Raw genomic sequence first — 19605 nt, forward strand, 5'->3', positions numbered from 1 at the left:
AGATATTTGATAACTAGGGGTTTATACATGCTAAGAAAGCAGTGTTTGGTTTCGTACTGATGCGTACTCTTTCAACAGAATTCCGATACTATCTGTGTGGAGATCGCATCATGCATTCTCAACTTATGGACCGCACAGACTTCAGGCAACAAAATGTATAACTGTTAGGATTTTGCATGGGGGCGGGAGGGCAGAGACCCCCAGTTGTTAGAGGCTGGGTGAGTCTATTTGAACCAACCTGTTAAACTCTCTGTAACAGATGCTTCCTCCCTGGGAACCAATGACATCAGCAACAAACGTCTCTATTGTCCGGTCTATTCTGGGGGGGTATAAATATGTGTGCTCAAACACTGGGTCCTTAGTCTTCTTGCTGAATGCCGACGGGGTTTCTTGCTGATGCCTATCATCTGGTCCGGAAGCGCTGCTTATGTATACTGTACTTGGGGTCTGTATAATTCCTTTGCGTCTAATTGTGTCTGGATCAATAGCGTGTAACTGACTGTACTTTTTACTTGAATAATACTTTGTGCTTCGGAACCACACGTTCCAAGTCTGGAGTCTTTTATAAACTGTATGACTGCGTACGTAAATTAGCGTCATCCTTAGAGGTTTATAGGTAGGAATTTAGAAGGTACAGGCAGGGGTATATAAAGGTTCAATTTCAATATCGTTATCACCCACCTAGGAGACAGACCGGGAGACAGAAGAGGGGTCATCGCTGGAGTCAGGAGTTGCATCAACCGTAAAAATCAGATCCAAGTTGGCGCCCGCGATGAGGAGGCACAGCAGGAGAAACTATCAGCGCCTATATCACCGCAACCTGGGGAGACGAGCAGGCCAAGGGGCTCCTGGAACGTGGAGAGGTAAGTCACCAACAATATGCCAGTGTGAAGGTCCAGGCAAAGATCTAGGATAGGTGCGTCGGATATTTGGGCCTAGGAACTACAGAATCAGCTTCCTTTCACTAGCCTGTCCAGGCCACCATCTGTAGTCTCCTTTAAGGAGATTGCAATGTGTATAGGTAAGGTAGCATTCTTAACTAAGAGTGTCACGTGGGAATCCACTGCTGAGGGAATTTCCCATTTAGTGCAATTGGTAGCGGGAAGAAGGTAAAAGGAAATCAAGCGTTTAGGCAGTTGAAACCTTTTACATATTTCATGCTTCACACATAAGATAGCTGAGTGAGGAAACTCTGGCAAAACTACCTGCTGTCGCTTAAATAGTGTCTCTTTTGACTTAGGAGTGGGTTCTGCCTCATCTATTTGAAGAAGAGATTTTACAACTCTCAGAAATGCAGTATATTCAATTTAGCGGGGGGTTCCTCGTCTCCTGAGGGGGAGTCAGAGTGAGAGAGGTCCGAGTCTTCTGCCTCCCCAGATGATAAGTCGGATAGCTAGGTGGACTGGGAAGAGAACACAGCATGCTTAGTAGGTTTACTAGGTAAGGGTTTCTCCTTTTGCAGCATTTGTTGAAAGGCAGTAGAGGTAGCCGCCAGACTCTGCACAGAGGTAGAAAGTACATCTACCCATGGGGGAGGCAAAGAATTCGCAGGGAGTACCTGCTGTGGCCATCCCATAGGGCAGCTATTACAGGGACCGCTAGGCGGTCCGCAATTTTTGGCAACAGCTGTGAAAAAGCAGCCCAGGGGAGTCATGAGGAGAAGAAGCAGGGGCTGATGGGCCAGGTGCCGTATAACAGGGTGCACATAGACCATCTTGAATGAGAGAATATGAAGCTAAGGGCCATATTCAATTAGAGTCAAAATCGGCAGTTTTCACCGTCGTTTGCGAATCGGCCGTCTGATTGGCCGATATATTGTCCGCGATCAGCCGATTTCGCCAACGAACTTTTCTCCAGCCTACGGCAGGTGAAAAAAAAATTATCAAAATCCCTATTTTTGGTAAAAATGTGGGGGATTTCTTACAGAACCCTTTGGACAGCCCCCCTAATGATACTTTAGCGGAAACATTTTTTGTAAATTACGTAGTGTGGTGAAAAACGACAGCTGAAATTTTGGTCCAAATTTTTTTTCCCGTGACAAATGCGTTTAACGTATTGGGTCTGGTATTTCGGAGGGCCATAAGGCTGTGCCAAGCGTTTCAAACATCGCACGTGGCTGGCACAGGTGGTTTTTTAAAACCACTAAAAAACACACCTGCGCAAGCCACGTGCGATGTTTAACACACTTGGTGCATCCTTATGGTCCTCCGAAATACCAGCCCCAATTAAATGAATTTTTCATGGGAAAAAAAAAATTTGGGACCAAAATTTCAGCTGTCGTTTTTCACCAAAGTACGCAATTTACAAAAATAAAATTTCGCTAGAGAATCATTAGGGGGGCTGTCCAAAGGGTTCTGTAAGAAATCCCCACATTTTTACACAAAAATTGGGAGTTTGCACATTTTCCTCCTTTTTTAAAAAGGAGAAAAGTTTTCTCCATTTTTACATTTAAAAAAAAAAAAAAAAAAACGGCGATAAATTATCGTCGACGCGATATCGCCGAAAAATCACCAATAGCGGGTTTAATAATATCGCGGGTAATTGAATATGACCCTAAGGGCCACATTCAATTAGACGCGAAAAGTCGGAATTCGCAGAAAAGTATGGCGGATGACGTCATTTCGCCAAGCGTAAAGTTTGCCCCTTATTCAATTCCAAAGACTTTTCGGAGATGCAAAAAGTCAATGCAATGTAATAGGCGGAAAAGTTTCGCCTCTGAATAGCAGCCAAAAAGAAATAAATCGCAGAATTGCCGTTTTGGGGTGCAAACGTCGGGAATCCCCCCTACACCCATGGGACAGTCCCCCAAAGATACACTCAAAAAAATTTTTTTTAGAACACCCCAAAAAGTACTTTCATTCTGGGGGCAAAAAAGTTCAAAGTTGGGGAGACAAACATAAAAACTAGCGAGATAAGACTTCTGGGGGGTCCCCAAGTACGGGGCAGGTGTTTTTATGATTGCAGGTGCTTGCGGAAGGTGGATTTTTGACTTATTTTAAAACTTCACTTTAGCAACTTAAAAATATGCTAGCCCCCATTTTCAAGTACCCCAAATGTCCTGGGAGTAGTTCTTTTCACAAAAAAATACTGCTTAATGCTATTCTTCACCACTTGTGTTAATGCACTAATTGGCACCCATTGTATCAACTTAAGTACCCCAAATACCTTCATTAGGGCTAATTGGGGGCATCTATAGTGATCCCCAATGTTAGTGCATATTTTGGGGCGTCAGATTGAGTTCCCCATTTTTGCCAGGGCTTTTCGCCTATTTCAGTTCCGCAGGGTGCTCTTTTTGCGTCCTAAATGAATACGGCGAATAGTGGGAGCGCGCCCTATACTTTTCCGCATGCAAAACACGCGATGTAGCTGAAAAGCCCAGCAGGTGAAAAAGTATCGCGGGTGCAATATGGCCCTAAGTCTGCTAAACAGGACCTGCAAGACACCAGAGTGTGAGCAGCAGGCTGCTTGTTATTCTTGCCTTTGCTAGACATAGCTGCAAGGATAATGTAGCACACAATCTGGCACATTACCGTGAGCAACCCAGATATATGTACAATATGGCACAATATAGTGTGCAACACAGATATACAGTATGTGATAGCCCTCACAAATATAGGTAGATGTGAGGTACAATATCTCAGTATTTCAGAGTTATTATGAAAGAAAGGAAAAGGTATAAGCGGACAGTTGAGAAAAATAGACAGCAGCGCTAGCACAAGTCACATACAAAGCAGAGCATACAATATAACTGCAGTGGGCACCAAATTCAACTACACAGACCGCAGTGGCTGGTAGGAAATAGCGCTGTATAACCTGGCTCCTGGGAGAGGCAGCCAGGGAGACTGGACCCAGTGTTCCCGGAGACCTGAGGCTATGGAAAATAGCTGCAGTGAGTCTCTGAGGGGGCGAAGGGTGAGGGAGGAGCAGCTCAGGGGTGGCAAGACTGCAGTAGAATGGCGCCCTGAGCTGGGAGAGGGGCCACAGAGAGAGGGCCTTCTCCCCTATCAACCACCAGGTCCCTGGCCTTAACTGTTCCCTGCGCCAGTATAGTTTATACCCTGGTGGTCTAATGGAGTCCGGACGACCCGGTGTCCACATCAGCGCCTCCGGTCTGTCTCCTAAGACCAGAGGCAAGACTGCGCATAGATGCTGGTCCCCCCCGCCTTACCTGTCCCCTTGAGTCCAGGCTGCAATCTGGGGTCAGAGGAGCCCTGCTAGCTAGGTCATTCCGGAGCCACACCGAGAGAACCTAGCAGAGGGCTGGAGTCACGGTGCCGTGGAAGGGTGATAGAGCAGCAGTAGGGACGTCCAGAGGACTGTCCAGCGCTGCTTGCTCTGTATGAAAATAAAAATAAATCATAAAAACCTTTTTACCAGGTTCTCACTATTCCATTATCGCGTGTGCAATAATTTTTTGCAAAAACTGCTCTTATTGCACCTAATTGAATCTGACCCTTACTGTTGAATCCCTTCTCGGACAATGCTCCCAATATCTCACCCCTGCTCTATAGGCTTAGTGGTCATTTATAACATTACAAAAGGCATTAATATTTATATGGTGTCACGGTAAGGGATGAAATATTTAGAAGTTTACAAGCTTTTCCTCACTTACCTGGGTACGGGGTAGGAAGGTACCCCCCAAACGAAAGTAGACCTATCACTCTGCAAATCTGTAATATATGATTTATTTCCATCAATGTATTGCATTTCAAACACTACAAAATTGCACCTTTGGGTCTGCTGTAATGCCTAGCACATCAGAAAGCCACTGTTACACAGAGGGTATTAACAACATAGGCTACAAACACAAGCTATCACTGGTACCAATTACATTAACTTGCTGATCTTGGAGAGATCACATGGCCCATACTGGAGGTTCTAGAGAGTTAAAATCATTACATTTGAAGTGTTCACCAATGACAATTCTATTATACAGTTATAATGCACCAAGTGTCTAAATTTCACCATGATTTACTGCAAGCTCTATTATGCCCAGCTACTGGAAACCACATACTCCAAGGAAGTCAGAAATCATGAGGCTGGAGTAGTAAATAGAGTAATAACAGAAGTGAAGACAAACTCAAATGATTTTCATTATAACTTTTTATGTCACATTGACTATACATTTTTATATTAACAGATTTACCTTTATGCAGTTAGCCGTAAGTGAGAAAGTGTTCTAATATGTATGTAAAATAAAATATCCTTATACCTTCGTCCCAGTCTTCATTACAAGGTGGAGTCTCCCAACGACTTGGGCTCACTTCTCTCTTGTACATGCTCTTTTCATCAACTAAAAGCCAAATAAAGAGGTTTATGGTAATTTAATATATAGTATTGAAAGATTGTATGTTAGAGGTGTATTTGGATGTTTCTAAAAGGGTCTTTAAATGAGACAAATATATACTTACAGGTATTTTAATGCACCCCCACTTTAAAAAGAACATTCATTTTGCAAAAAAACATTTTCTATCATAATTTGACTTCTTTTGAAGTATGCATAGAACAGCCATTTGACACTTTTAGAACCCCAAAAACTTTTATTACGGCCACTAATACACATCTTTTGTTTTCCTTTATCACTTTGAAGAAGAGATATGGTAAGAACTTACCTTTGTTATCTCTGTTTCTATGAAGTCCATAGGGTCCACAGGGTTGACCTTGGGGTATAGCTGGATCTGGATCCATGGGCACCACGCAGTTAAAGCTCTGCTGCTCCCAGGATGCACTTGGGTCCGTCCTCCTCTATACCCCACCCCCGAGACCAGGCACCTCAGTTGGTAAGCAGCCAAGGCCGGAGGAGGAGACTAAACAGAGAGAAGGAAGACTGGAACACACAAGAAACCATACTCACAGAAATGGGAGACGGAAAACCGGTGACCAGCCACACAGCCCATATGAAGCCAGGTGCGTCAGGGCGGGTGCCCTGTGGACTTCGTAGAAACAGAGATAACAAAGGTAAGTTCTTACCGTCTCTCTTGTTTTCTACTTCAGGGTCCATAGGGGGTCCACAGGGTTGACTTTGGGGATGTCCCAAAGCAGTTCAACTAAGGGCGGGGACGCTCCTGTGCTGAAAGGAGAACCCGGCGCCCAAAGGATGCATCCTGAGAGGCGAAGGTGTCAAACGCATAGAACCTCAAAAACGTCTGAATGGAAGACCAGGTGGCCGCCTTACACAGCTGAACAGCAGAGGCGCTACGTCTAGCAGCCCAAGAGGGACCCACAGAACGAGTGGAATGAGCCTTAACCGAGGCTGGCACAGGTAAACCCTCCTGTGCATAAGCCTCCCAAATAAAGGAACAAAGCCAACGGGCTAACGTTTGTTTGTTGGCAGGCCAACCCATCCTGTGAAAACCAAAGAGGAAAAACAATGAATCAGACTTCCTAACCGAAGCAGTCCGGTCCACATAGATTCTAAGCGCACGGACTACATCTAAGGAAGCCTCACCAGCGGAAAGATCAGGAGCTGGCACAACAAGTTCCTGATTGATGTGGAACTTCGAAACCACTTTAGGTAAAAACTCAGGACGAGTGCGGAGCACCGCTCTGTCCTTGTGAAAAATCAGAAAAGGGGGGCGACAGGAAAGCGCCCCCAACTCTGACACCCTCCTGGCAGAAGCAATTGCCAGGAGAAAAACGGTCTTAAACGTCAACCACTTGAGCTCCGACTCAAGAGGCTCAAAAGGAGGACCCTGCAGGACCCGTAGAACCACCAACAAGTCCCAAGGAGCCACAAAGGGAAGCTGGATTCGGAGAACATCTTGGAAAAAGGTGTGAACATCTGGCAGTGTAGCAATTAGTCGTTGGAAGCACACGGACAAAGCGGACAACCTTCAGAGAGGCAAGGTTGTAAGCCGAGGTCCAAACCTGATTGAGGAAATTCCAAGATCCTAGAAACTCGGAACACCTGAGGATCATAGCTTCTGGACTCACACCACTGAAAGTAAGTGCGCCACACCCTGTGGTAAATCCATGCGGAAGCAGGCTTGCGTGCCCTGAGCATGGTACTAATAACCGAACCAGAGAAGCCCCGAGACCTTAAGACGGCTGTCTCAAGACCCACGTCGTCAAAGACAGCCGACCCAGATCCGGGTAAAGGCAGGGCCCTTGAGACAATAGGTCCTGACGCTGAGGAAGGTACGGAGCGTCAATGGAGAGGCTCCTCAGATCGGAGTACCAAGGACGTCTGGGCCACACCGGAGCCACCAGCACGACCGTGCCACCGTCCTGCTTGAATTTCGCAGGACCCGAGGTAGCAAGGATATCGGAGGAAACAGATACGCCAGCTGAAACGTCCATTTCACCGACATCGCGTCCACCAGACATGCGCCTGCGTCTCTTGTCCTTGACCCGTAAACGGGCAACTTGTGATTGTGACGGGAGGCCATCAAATCCAGCTCCGGCAGCCCCCATCTGTCCACGAGTAGCTGAAACACCTCTGGGTGAAGCGACCATTCCTCTGGATGCACGTCGTGACGGCTGAGGAAGTCCGCCTCCCAATTGAGGACTCCGGGGATGAAGACTGCCGAGATCGCTGGAATGTGGCACTCCGCCCAAGCAAGGATGAGAGACACCTCCGACATCGCAGTCCGCCTGCGAGTTCCTCCCTGGTGGTTGATATACGCCACCGTGGTGGCGTTGTCGGACTGCACCTGAACTGCCATTCCATGAAGAGCGGGGCCGGATGACTGAAGGGCCCTGTATACCGCCCGCAGTTCCAGGATGTTGATGGGGAGAAGTGCTTCTTCCGCAGACCAACGACCCTGAAGTGACGAGCCGGTCACTGCCCCCCAACCCTGGAGACTGGCATCCATCGTGATCAGGACCCAGTCCGGGATCCAAAAGGGGCGCCCCTCGACCAGATGAGCTGTCTGAAGCCACCAAGCCAAAGACTGCCGAACCTCCGGGGACAACACCAGCATCTGAGAGCGGATCCGGTGAGGTAACCCGTTCCATTCCGATAGAATCAGCCCCTGCAGGGGCCGGGAATGGAACTGGGCAAATTCCACCATGTCGAATGTCGACACCATGGACCCCAGAACTCTCATAGCCGAATGGACAGACAGGCGGCAACTGTGTATCCGCAGCTGTAGGGAGAACACCTTCTCCGGAGTCAGGAATCCTTTGCTGATGAGAATCCAGCAGGGCTCCCAAATGAGCCATCCGCTGTGATGGAATCAGGGAGGCCTTTCTCCAATTTATCAACCACCCGTGCGCTTGCAGGCAAGCGATCGTCAGGTGGAGATGTTGAAGCAGTACCTCCAGGGAGCTCGCCAGCAAAAGGAGGTCGTCCAGATACGGCTGCAGCCGTACATTCTGGTTCCGAAGATGTGCGGCCATGACTGCCATAACTTTGGTGGATACCATCGGTGGCGTGGAGAGGCCAAAGGGTAGCGCCCGGAACTGATAATGATGCTGAAGGACAGCGAACCTCAGATACCGATGGTGCGAAGGTGCTATCGGAACATGGAGGTAGGTGCCCTGGATATCCAGGGACACCATGTAATCCCCAGGTTCCGTGATGGAACGTAACGTTTCCATCCCGAATTTGGGAACTCTGAAGAATTTGTTCAGAGACTTCAAATTGAGGATAGGGCGATGAGAACCATTGGGTTTCTGCACCAGAAACAGAGACGAATAATACCCCGTCCCTCGTTGTGATTGAGGAACGGGAACAATGACCCCTGCTTTCAGCAAGGACTCTATAGCCTCCTGAATCTGTAAAGCCTTGGTTTTGTCCTGAGAAGCACTCGTGCAGAAAAACTGGTGGGGCGGTCTGTGCCGAAAAGACAGGGCGTACCCCTAGGAGACCACTTCTCGAACCCAGGCATCCGTGGTGGTATTGTGCCAGCACTGGGCAAATTGAAGAAGTCGGCCTCCCACTCTGGGGTCCCCCAGAGGGAGGCCCATCCCATCAGGCAGAAGGTTTATCCTCCTGCTTGAAGAAGGGCGGCTGGCAGGCACTCCAGGACTGCTTGTTGGGCTTAGAGGCGGTCTTCCCGACTGCCTCGGGATGGACTGACCTTTGGCCTTGCCCTGAACCCGAAAGGACCGAAAGGCGGAGCTCCGCAGTTTGGTTGGTGCTGAAGCCGAAGGGAGGAAGGCTGATTTAGACTTAGCCAGAGAATCCACTATTTTGTCCAAGTCTGGACCAAATAGCAACTCTCCATTAAAAGGTAAAGCCTCCAGGCCCTTTTGGAGTCTGCGTCAGCTCTCCAGGACCGCAGCCACAAGGACCGACGCAGCGACACAGCTGCAGCCGACACCCTAGAGGTCAGCAGGCTTGCATCCAACGATGCTTCCCCAATGTAGGAAGCCGCATCTCTCATTTGTCCTATCAACGCTCTCTGGATATCCGGAGAATTGGCCCATCTCTCGATGGCCTTAGCCACCCAAGAGATGGCCATGGACGGGCCACTGCCCCAGAGAGAGAGTAGATAGACTTTAAACAAGTCTCCACTTCCCTGTCCGTGGGATCCTTCGGGGAGGAGATAGACGGTTAAGGCAACGTAGCGCTTTTAATTAAGCGGGTGACATGGGAATCCACCGCAGGTGGCGTTTCCCATTTCCTGCAATGAGCCTAGGGAAAAGGATAGTTGGATGCCAACCGTTTCTGCGGTTGGAATCTCTTGCTGGGCAACTGCCAGGCCCCCGCGATATGATCAGTCAACTAACTGTTCGGATAGGGGAAAAACAGTCGAAGCTACTTTCGCCTTTTTAAAATTAGGATACTTCGACCTGGGAGCCGGCGCATCCTCCTCTATATGAAGGATGGCCCGCACCGCCCTGACCAATACCGGCACATTAATGGAGGACTTAGTCTCCACCTCCTGGGCCCCGGCATCCGAGTCAGAGTCCTCATGGACCTATCCGTCATCCGAAGACACATCCGTGTCTGAACTGCGCAGCCAGTGAAGCCAGAACGGGTCGCTTGGACGCCTTTGGGGGAAAATCACTGTGTAACATCGACTGAAAAGCCGATGACGAGGCTGCCAGGCTCTGAACAGAGCTGGAGAGGACATCCACCCAGGGAGGGGATACCCCGCCTGAGGATACCCCTGAAAGGGTACCATTGACTGCTGCGTCACCGTGGGAGACTGTACGTACACAGGCAGTCCCGCATAGACCCACAGTCTGAGACCCGGGAGGAGACTGCACCGGAAGCGTAACACCCGGGGAACGGGGGATGGTAGGCTGGGGCAACGCTCTAAAAGGGACCGCAAGCCGGTCCGCGATTGACGCCAGCACTTGTGTAAACATCGCCCAAAGAGGATCCTGTGCCACCGGGGGTTTAGAGGGACCAGGTACCAGCTGGCACCGCCAGCATAGACCGTCCGGAGACAAATCCACCCCATCAACCCCTGCAGAACAGCGCCGGCAGGAAAACAACACAGGAGCCACGGAGCGCTCATTCTCCTCATCAGACATGACACAATAACTTTGCAATAAAAGTGCATCACCGAAAGAGGTGGGGCGTATAACACCTGCGCACTCCCAAGTATGCAACACAAACAGCCCACAATATGGTACTGTGTAGCACACCACTGTATGTGACGGACCTCACAAATACGTAGATCTATATAATTGAGGTACACAGAAAGAACACCCCTCCCCCACACACCTGCGAGCCTGTAGGAGAAGGAAAGGGATAGTGATAAGATGACAGTCAGCAGAAAATTAGCACAGACAGCAGCACTAGCAAAAGTCACATACCATGCAGGAAGTTATACTCACTGCACCTTTCGCTACAATCAACTTCCCAGATTCAGTGTCTGGGAGGGCTATAGCGCTTCGAACACTGTCCTTTGCAGGGGAGAGGTAAGCAGGGGGACCGGTCCACGCACCGCCTGGGAGATCTGCGTTGCCACTGAGAAGATGGCCGCCAGAGAGCTCTGAGGAGGAGTGGCCATAAGAGGAACAGCCAGTGACGCCAGCACGCATTAGAGAAGGCGCGCTGGGCTGAGGGGAGGAGCTGCTAAACCAAGGAAGGCTGTCTCCCCTGGCTAGCAATTAACCCCAGGGACACTGGTTCCCTTCGAGCAATTACTCCCTGGTGGTCCAGTGGGGTATGCCTGTGAAGTGGGAGCCCGCCGCCGCTATTAGCGCCGCCGGTCTGTCCCCAGAGACCGGCGGCTGATGACAATTTGTATCTCCCCGCGCGCAGCGTAAAGCGCTGCACGCAGCTTACCTGGCTCCGTGCGTCTGGCAGCAGTCAGTGGGAGGTCCCGGAGCCACGCTAGCACTGACTCCGGGGTCCCACTGCGATCCCCAGATCAGTACTGGCGTCGCAGAGTCAGCGGGGCTGTTGGAGCAGCAGCGTGGATGTCCAGATGGACGCTGCCGCTCAGAAGATAGTAAAAATAAATAAATAAAATCATCTTCTTTAAAAAAATAAAAATAAAGCTTAGGGGCTGCTTATACAGCCCCACTGCCCAGGGTGACCAGACTCCGGCCGGGCACCAACTAAAACTGAGGTGCCTGGGGCTCGTGGGCGAGGTATAGAGGAGGATGGACCCAAGTGCATCCTGGGAGCAGCAAAGCTTTAACTGTGTGGTGCCTGCGGATCCAGATCCAGCTATACCCCAAGGTCAACCCTGTGGACCCCCTATGGACCGTGAAGTAGAAAGGAGATCTACAAGATAATGCAGCTAATAGGATTTTTTTTTAACCCTAGTGTGTATGTGAGCATGTGATAGGGAATATAGATTGTAAGCTACACTGGGGCAGGGACTGATGTGATGGCCAAATATTCTCTAACTGGTAATAACTAAAAGTTGACATCATATTGAAGTAAATTATATCGGAGCAGATTGCATTCATTTCAATGTGTATGTGTTAATTTTTAGTATGTATGTCTTATGTTGGCTGTCCATTTTTTATACACACTTATCCAATAATGGCACTGCCTCGTATTTGCATGACAAATTTTTTTAGTAAAAAAATTTTTTGGCACAGAATATTGATGCATCTATATGTTCCTGAGGTCTGCTCTCAGGTCTTATGTGTAGCTTTTTCTTTTCACCACAAGATGGCGATAGTTAATTGTATATAATATATTTATATTTTGACACTTGTAAGCACTTTATATATGTATTTTATGTTTTGGATCAGTACAGGCATTGTTCTTTTATCATTGTATGTCTGTTCTTTTTGTTATCTTAATGAAGTGTATTATTTGTTTGTTTAGGCAACCAGCCGGGTGCTGGATTGCGTCACTTCCGGTTTTCGGATGCCGCAACCGAAAGTGTGCAGTCTGAGCGCCGGCGGAGTGCAGTGGGAGACAGCATGATGGGCACAATGAGTAAGGTATTTAAAGTCACTGTTTTCTGTATTTGTTATTGTGTGTTCCTGAAGAGAGATATATAGATATATATTTTATGCAATTGCCCTCACAAATATAGGCAGATGTGAGGTACGATACTTTAGTGTGCCAGGGTATTGTAGACTAAAGGGAAAGGCATCAGCTGAAAGTAATAGGAAACATACAGCAGCGCTAGCACAAGTCACATACAAATGCACAAGTCACATACAAATGCAGAACAACAAGAGATATGGTAAGAACTTACCTTTGTTATCTCTGTTTCTACGAAGTCCATAGGGTCCACAGGGTTGACCATGGGGTATAGCTGGATCTGGATCCATGGGCACCACGCAGTTAAAGCTTTAGCTGCTCCCAGGATGCACTTGGGTCCGTCCTCCTCTATACCCCACCCCCGAGCCACAGCACCTCAGGTGGCAAGCAGCCAAGGCCGGAGGAGGAGACTAAACAGAGAGAAGGAAGACTGGAACACACAAGAAACCATACTCACAGAAATGGGAGACGGAAAACCGGTGACCAGCCACACAGCCCATTTGAAGCCAGGTGCGTCAGGGCGGGCGCCCTGTGGACCCTATGGACTTCGTAGAAACAGAGATAACAAAGGTAAGTTCTTACCATATCTCTTGTTTTCTACTTCAGGGTCCATAGGGGTCCACAGGGTTGACCTTAGGGATGTCCCAAAGCAGTTCAACTAAGGGCAGGGACGCTCCTGTGCTGAAAGGAGCACCCGGCGCCCAAAGGATGCATCCTGAGAGGCGAAGGTGTCAAACGCATAGAACCTCAAAAACGTTTGAATTGAAGACCAAGTGGCCGCCTTACACAGCTGAACAGCAGAGGCGCCACGTCTAGCAGCCTCAAGAGGGACCCACAGAACGAGTGGAATGAGCCTTAACAGAGGCTGGCACAGGTAAACCCTCCTGTGCATAAGCCTCACAAATAACGGAACGAAGCCAACGGGCTAACGTTTGTTTGTTGGCAGGCCAACCCCTCTTGTGAAAACCAAAGAGGATAAACAAGGAATCAGACTTCCTAACCGAAGCCGTCCGGTCCACATAGATTCTAAGCGCCCGGACCACATCTAAGGAAGTCTCACCAGCTGAAAGATCAGGGGACTGAAAAGCTGACACAACAAGTTCCTGATTAATGTGGAACTTCGAGACCACTTTGGGCAAAAACTCAGGACGAGTGCGGAGCACCGCTCTGTCCTGGTGAAAAATCAGGAAAGGAGGGCGACAGGAAAGCGCACCCAATTCAGACACCCTCCTGGCCGAAGCAATTGCCAGGAGAAAAACAGTCTTAAATGTCAGCCACTTGAGCTCCACCGACTCAAGAGGCTCAAACGGAGGACCCTGCAGGACCCGTAGAACCACCGCCAAGTCCCAAGGAGCCACAGGAGGCACAAAGGGAGGCTGGATCCTGAGAACACCTTAGAAAAAGGTGTGAACATCCGGCAGTATTGCAATCCGCCGTTGAAACCACACGGACAAGGCGGACACATGAACCTTCAGAGATGCAAGGCGTAAGCAGAGGTCCAATCCTGATTGAAGAAATGCCAAGATCCTAGAAACTCTGAACACCTGAGGATCATAATGTCTGGACTCACACCACTGAAAGTAAGTGTGCCACACCCTGTGATAAATCCGTGCTGAAGCAGGCTTGCGTGCCCTGAGCATGGTACCAATAACCGAACTGGAGAAGCCCCGAGACCTCAAGACGGCTGTCTCAAGAGCCACGCTGTCAAAGACAGCCGACCCAGATCCGGGTAAAGGCAGGGCCCCTGAGACAATAGGTCCCGACGCTGAGGAAGAAGGTACGGAGCGTCGATGGAGAGGCTCCTGAGATCGGAGTACCAAGGACGTCTGGGCCACGCCGGAGCCACCAGCACGAGCGTGCCGCCGCCCTGCTTGAATTTCCGCAGAACCCGAGGAAGTAGGGATATCGGAGGAAACAGATACGCCAGGTGAAACGTCCATTTCACCGACAGCGCGTCCACCAGACTTGCACCTGCGTCTCTTGTCCTTGACCCGTAAACGGGCAACTTGTGATTGTGACGGGAGGCCATCAAGTCCAGCTCCGGCAGTCCCCACCTGTCCACGAGTAGCTGAAACACCTCTGGGTGAAGCGACCATTCCCCGGGATGCACGTCGTGACGGCTGAGGAAGTCCGCTTCCCAATTGAGGACTCCGGGGATGAAGGCCGCCGAGATCGCTGGAATGTGACCCTCCGCCCAAGTCAGGATGCGAGACACCTCCGACATCGCTGCCCGACTGCGAGTTCCTCCTTGGTGGTTGATATACGCCACCGTGGTGGCGTTGTCGGACTGCACCTGTACCGCCCTTCCGTGAAGAGCGGGGCCGGACGACTCAGGACCCAGTCCGGGATCCAAAAGGGGCGCCCCTCGACCAAGCCAAAGATTGCCGAACGTCCGGAGACAACACCAGCACCTGAGAGAGGATCCGGTGAGGCAACCCATTCCATTCCAATAGAATCAGCCCCTGCAGGGGCCGGGAATGGAACTGGGCAAATTCCACCATGTCGAATGTCGACACCATGGACCCCAGAACTCTCATAGCCGAATGGACCGACAGAAGGCAACTGCTCAGGCAACTGCGTATCCGCAGCGGTAGGGAGGCGACCTTCTCCGGAGTCAGGAAGATCCTTTGCTGACACGAATCCAGCAGGGCTCCCGAATGAACCATCCGCTGTGATGGAATCAGGGAGGACTTTTTCCAATTTGTCAACCACCCGTGTGCTTGCAGGCAAGCGATCGTCAGGTGGAGATGTTGAAGCAGTACCTCCGGGGAGCTCGCCAGCAACAGGAGGTCGTCCAGATACGGCAGCAGCCGTACATTCTGGTTCCGAAGATGTGCGGCCATGACCGCCATAATCTTCGTGAACACCATCGGTGCCGTGGAGAGACCAAAGGGTAGCGCCTGGAACTGACAGTGGTGTTGAAGGATAGCAAACCTCAGATACCGCTGGTGCGAAGGTGCTATCGGAACATGGAGGTAGGCGTCCTGGATGTCCAGGGACACCATGTAATCCCCCGGTTCCATCGCCAGAATGATGGAACGTAACGTTTCCATCCTGAACTTGGGAACTCTAAGGAATTTGTTCAGAGACTTCAAGTTGAGGATAGGGCGATGAGAACCATTGGGTTTCTGCACCAGAAACAGAGACGAATAATACCCCGTCCCTCGTTGTGATAGAGGAACGGGAACAATGACCCCTGCTTTCAGCAAGGACTCTATAGCCTCCTGAATCTGTAACGCCTTGGTCTTGTCCTGAGAAGGACTCGTGCAGAAAAACTGGTGGGGTGGTCTGTGCCGAAAAGACATGGCGTACCCCTGGGAGACCACTTCTCGAACCCAGGCATCCGAGGTGGTATTGTGCCAGCACTGGGCAAATCGAAGAAGTCGGCCTCCCACTCTGGGGTCCCCCAGAGGGAGGCCCATCCCATCAGGCCGCAGGTTTATCTTTCTGCTTGGAAGAAGGGCGCCGAGCACTCCAGGCTTGCTTCTTGGGTTTAGAGGCAGTCTTACTCGCCGACTGTCTCGGGAAGGACTGACCTTTTGCCTTACCCTGAACCCGAAAGGAACGAAAAGCCGAACTCCGAACCTTAGCAGGCAGTGCCGTTGAAGGGAGGAAAGCCGACTTGGATTTAGCCAGGGTATCCACTATTTTGTCCAAGTTCGTACCAAATAGTAATTCCCCATTGAACGGTAAGGCCTCCAGGCCTTTCTTTGAATCAGAGTCCGCTCTCCAGGACCGCAACCATAATGATCAGCGGGCAGACATCGCTGCAGCCTATACCCGCGAAGTCAGCAGACTAGCATCTAAAGAGGCTTCCCCAATGTAAGAAGCAGCGTCCCTCATCTGTCCCAACAACGCCCTCTGGACATCCGGAGCTTCGTCCGGGAAGGTATCTTCCAATGCATTGGCCCACCCCTCAATGGCCTTGGCCACCCAGGAGATGGCCATGGACGGTCGGGCCACCGCCCCGGAGAGGGAGTAAATAGACTTTAAGCAAGTCTCAACTTTCCTGTCCGTGGGATCCTTCAGCGAGGATATCGACGGTAATGGTAAGGTAGCGCCCCGAGTTAAACGGGTGACATGGGAATCCACCGCCGGTGGAGTTTCCCATTTTTTACAATGTGCCTCAGTGAAGGGATAATTAGAAGCCAACCGCTTCGGAGGAAGGAATCTCTTACTGGGCGCCTGCCAAGCTACTGCCATATGATCCGTCAACTGATCCGACAGGGGAAACACCGCAGAAGCCACTTTATAGTTTTTTTGAAACTAGGATACTTCGACTTAGGAGCCGGTGCCTCATCCTCTATAAGAAGAATGGCTCGCACCGCCCTAACCAGTGCTCGCACATTAATGGACGACTTGGTATCCATTTCCTGGACCGAGGCGTCCGAGTCAGTGTCATCAGGGACCTCCCCATCATCTGAGGATCCCTCTGAGTCCGATACCTGAGCCGCCCGCGCCATGAGTGGGCGTTTTGAAACCCTAGAAGGCATGTCAGTCTGCAACATTGACTGAAAAGCCGAGGATGCGGCCTCCAAATTTTGCACGGAGTTGGAGAGCACATCCACCCAGGGTGGAGGAGTCGCCATAGGGGCCTGAAAAGGTACCGCAGGCTTCTGCGGCACAGGGGAAGCCTGTATATACATAGGCAACCCCGTATATGGACCCACAGACTGAGACCCAGGAGGACTCCGCAACAACTGCGGGACACCCGGGAAATGGGGGATGGTCGGCTGGGGTAACGCCCTAGTAGGGAGAGCACTCGGGACCGACAGACGGTCCGCAATAGACACCAGCACTTGAGAAAACATCGCCCACGGTGGTTCCTGCGTCAGAGAAGGTCTGGATGGGCCAGGAGCCACCTGGCACCGACTACACAGGCCATCCTGTGACAAATCCTCCCTATCCACTCCTGCAGAACAGCGTCCACAGGAGGCCAACACCGGAGCCACTGAGCGCTCAACCTCCTCGTCTGACATGACAGAATATATTATATAGTCAAAAAATATATCTGGCAACAGGGCAGAAAAAAACGCACTCACCGGTGTGCTGAACAACAGCCCACAATATGGCACTGTGTAGCACACAACTGCATGTGACGAACCTCACAAATATACGTGATTTATATAGGTGAGGTCTGTAGAAACGCCCCTCCCCCACACACCTGTAGGGCTTGTAGGAGAAGTAAAGGGACAGGTATAAGCTGACAGTAAGCGGAAAATAAGCACAGACAGGCAGCACTAGCCAAAGTCACATACCATGCAGAGAAGATATACTCACTGCACCTTTTCACCACAATCAACCTGCCCAGATTCAGTGTCTGGGGGGGCTATAGTGCTGTGTACGCTGTCCTTAAATCGTGGAAGGGGTACACAGGGGGACCGGTCCGCGTGCTCCCTGAGATCTGCGTTGCCACAGAGAAAATGGCAACCAGAGACCTCAGAGGAAGAGTGGCCGAAGAGTCTGCAGCTCAGTGATGCCAGACTGCGTGCTGAAAGGCACGCTGAGCTGAGGGGAGGAGCCGCAAGACAGGGAAGGCTTCCTCCCCTGGCTAGCCGGCTTCCCGCTTGCCAATATATCCCTGGTGGTCTAGTGGTCCCACGGGGTATTCCTCCTTAGAGGGGGAGCCCGCCGCCGCCGCTAGCGGCCCCCGGTCTGTCCCCTAGGACCGGGGGCAAAGGACTGTATATGCAGGCAATACCCGCGAGCTGCCGCTAATCGGCGACTCGCGGCTTACCTTATCCCCGGCGACTCTGGCAGCAGTCCAGGGAGGGACCCAGAGTCCGGCTAGTACGGACTCTGGCCCCCCCCGCCGCGATCCCCAGTGCAGTACTCGCGTCGCGGCGCCAGCGGGGAAGGAGAGCGGCAGCGTGGGCACCTGCATAGACAGCCCGTCGCTGCCACACTAGAGAGCTTCTGTTTTAAAAAAAATCTAACAGGCTCTTTTTTTTTTTTTTTTTTTAAAGAAAGCTTTTGGGGGCTGCTCCTGCAGCCCCCTGCGCAGGTGACCCGACTCCGGCCGGGCACCAACTCAAACTGAGGTGCTGTGGCTCGGGGGCGGGGTATAGAGGAGGACGGACCCAAGTGCATCCTGGGAGCAGCTAAAGCTTTAACAGCGTGGTGCCCATGGATCCAGATCCAGCTATACCCCAAGGTCAACTCTGTGGACCCCTATGGACCCTGAAGTAGAAATACAGTATAACTGCAGTGGGCACGAAAATCAACTACACAGACCGCAGTGGCTGGTAGGATATAGCGCTGTATAAACCTGGCCCTTGGGAGAAGTATACAAGGAGACTGGACCCAGCGTTCCAGGAGACCTGAATGCAGAAAATGGCTGCCGTGAGTCTCACAGGGGGCAGATGTTGAGGGAGGAGCAGCAAGACCGCAATGGAATGGCGCCCTGAACTGGGGGAGGGGCTGCAGGGAGAGAGACTTCTCCCTTATGCGGACATTAACCACCGGGTCCCCCTCAGTGCCCCGCCGGGAGTACCTAGCCGTGGGCTGGTGTCACGATGCCATGGATGGGTGATTGAGCAGCAGTGCAGAAGTCCAAAAGGACTGTCTCGTGCTGCTGCTCAGCAGTAAAATAAATAAGATCATAGAAATAAGCTTTGGCTGCTTTCTAGCAGCCCCACTGTTAAAACGGTGAACCAGCTCCTGCAAGACATCAACGAAACAGAGTTGCCCTCAGGCTGTGGGTGGGGTATAGGGGGAAGGACCGAAGCATCCTGGGATTGAAAAGCTTTGCTGTTGGTGTCCAGTCTTCCATTACCCACCTACACCCCATTGTCTCCCCTGTGGAGTCCTATGGACCCTGAAGAAGAAAAAGGCACTAAGGCTTTTCATAAAAGGCTACGGCGTAGCCCCAGGAGAGAAAACCTCACCCTCTGGTATCCTACATGGTCGCCATCCAGGTGATGGAAAGCGCAAAATTCGTCCTCCCATGCTGGGACCCCCCCTAGCCTAGTGACGTGCAAGCCTGTCAGTAGGATAACTGGTAAACCTGGATAACCCGTAGCCCTGAGAAAGGTTGGCCCTTCCCTCCGAGGTAAGAAACGAAAATTAGAATATTCGACCTAAGTCACAGAAGGGAGGAAGGTAGTCCTGGATGCAGTCATTGTGGCTACCATCCTGTCCAAAATAGGATCCCAGCAAATGACCTGAAAGTGAAATGCATACAATGCAGAAATAACAGAAAACTGCAATCTGGCACTACAATCAACTACACGGACTCAGTGTCTGGTAGGCTA

General features: G+C 50.8%; 1 protein-coding gene across 1 annotated transcript in view; it reads right to left on the reverse strand.

Annotated features, from left to right (window-relative positions):
• The window catches only part of LOC148527401 (gametocyte-specific factor 1-like), a 133458-nt gene that overhangs the window by 53960 nt on the left and 59893 nt on the right, over positions 1 to 19605 (reverse strand). Inside the window, exons 6-7 of the mRNA XM_088469296.1 lie at positions 5213 to 5293; positions 4613 to 4670 (exon numbers count right to left, since the gene is read on the reverse strand). Coding sequence (XP_088325422.1) covers positions 4613 to 4670; positions 5213 to 5293 — 139 coding nt within the window. The remainder of the gene's footprint in view (positions 1 to 4612; positions 4671 to 5212; positions 5294 to 19605) is intronic.

The sequence above is a fragment of the Taudactylus pleione genome, unplaced genomic scaffold (genome assembly GCF_031769625.1).
Source record: "Taudactylus pleione unplaced genomic scaffold, aTauple2 ptg000089l, whole genome shotgun sequence".
Lineage (NCBI taxonomy): Eukaryota > Metazoa > Chordata > Amphibia > Anura > Myobatrachidae > Taudactylus > Taudactylus pleione.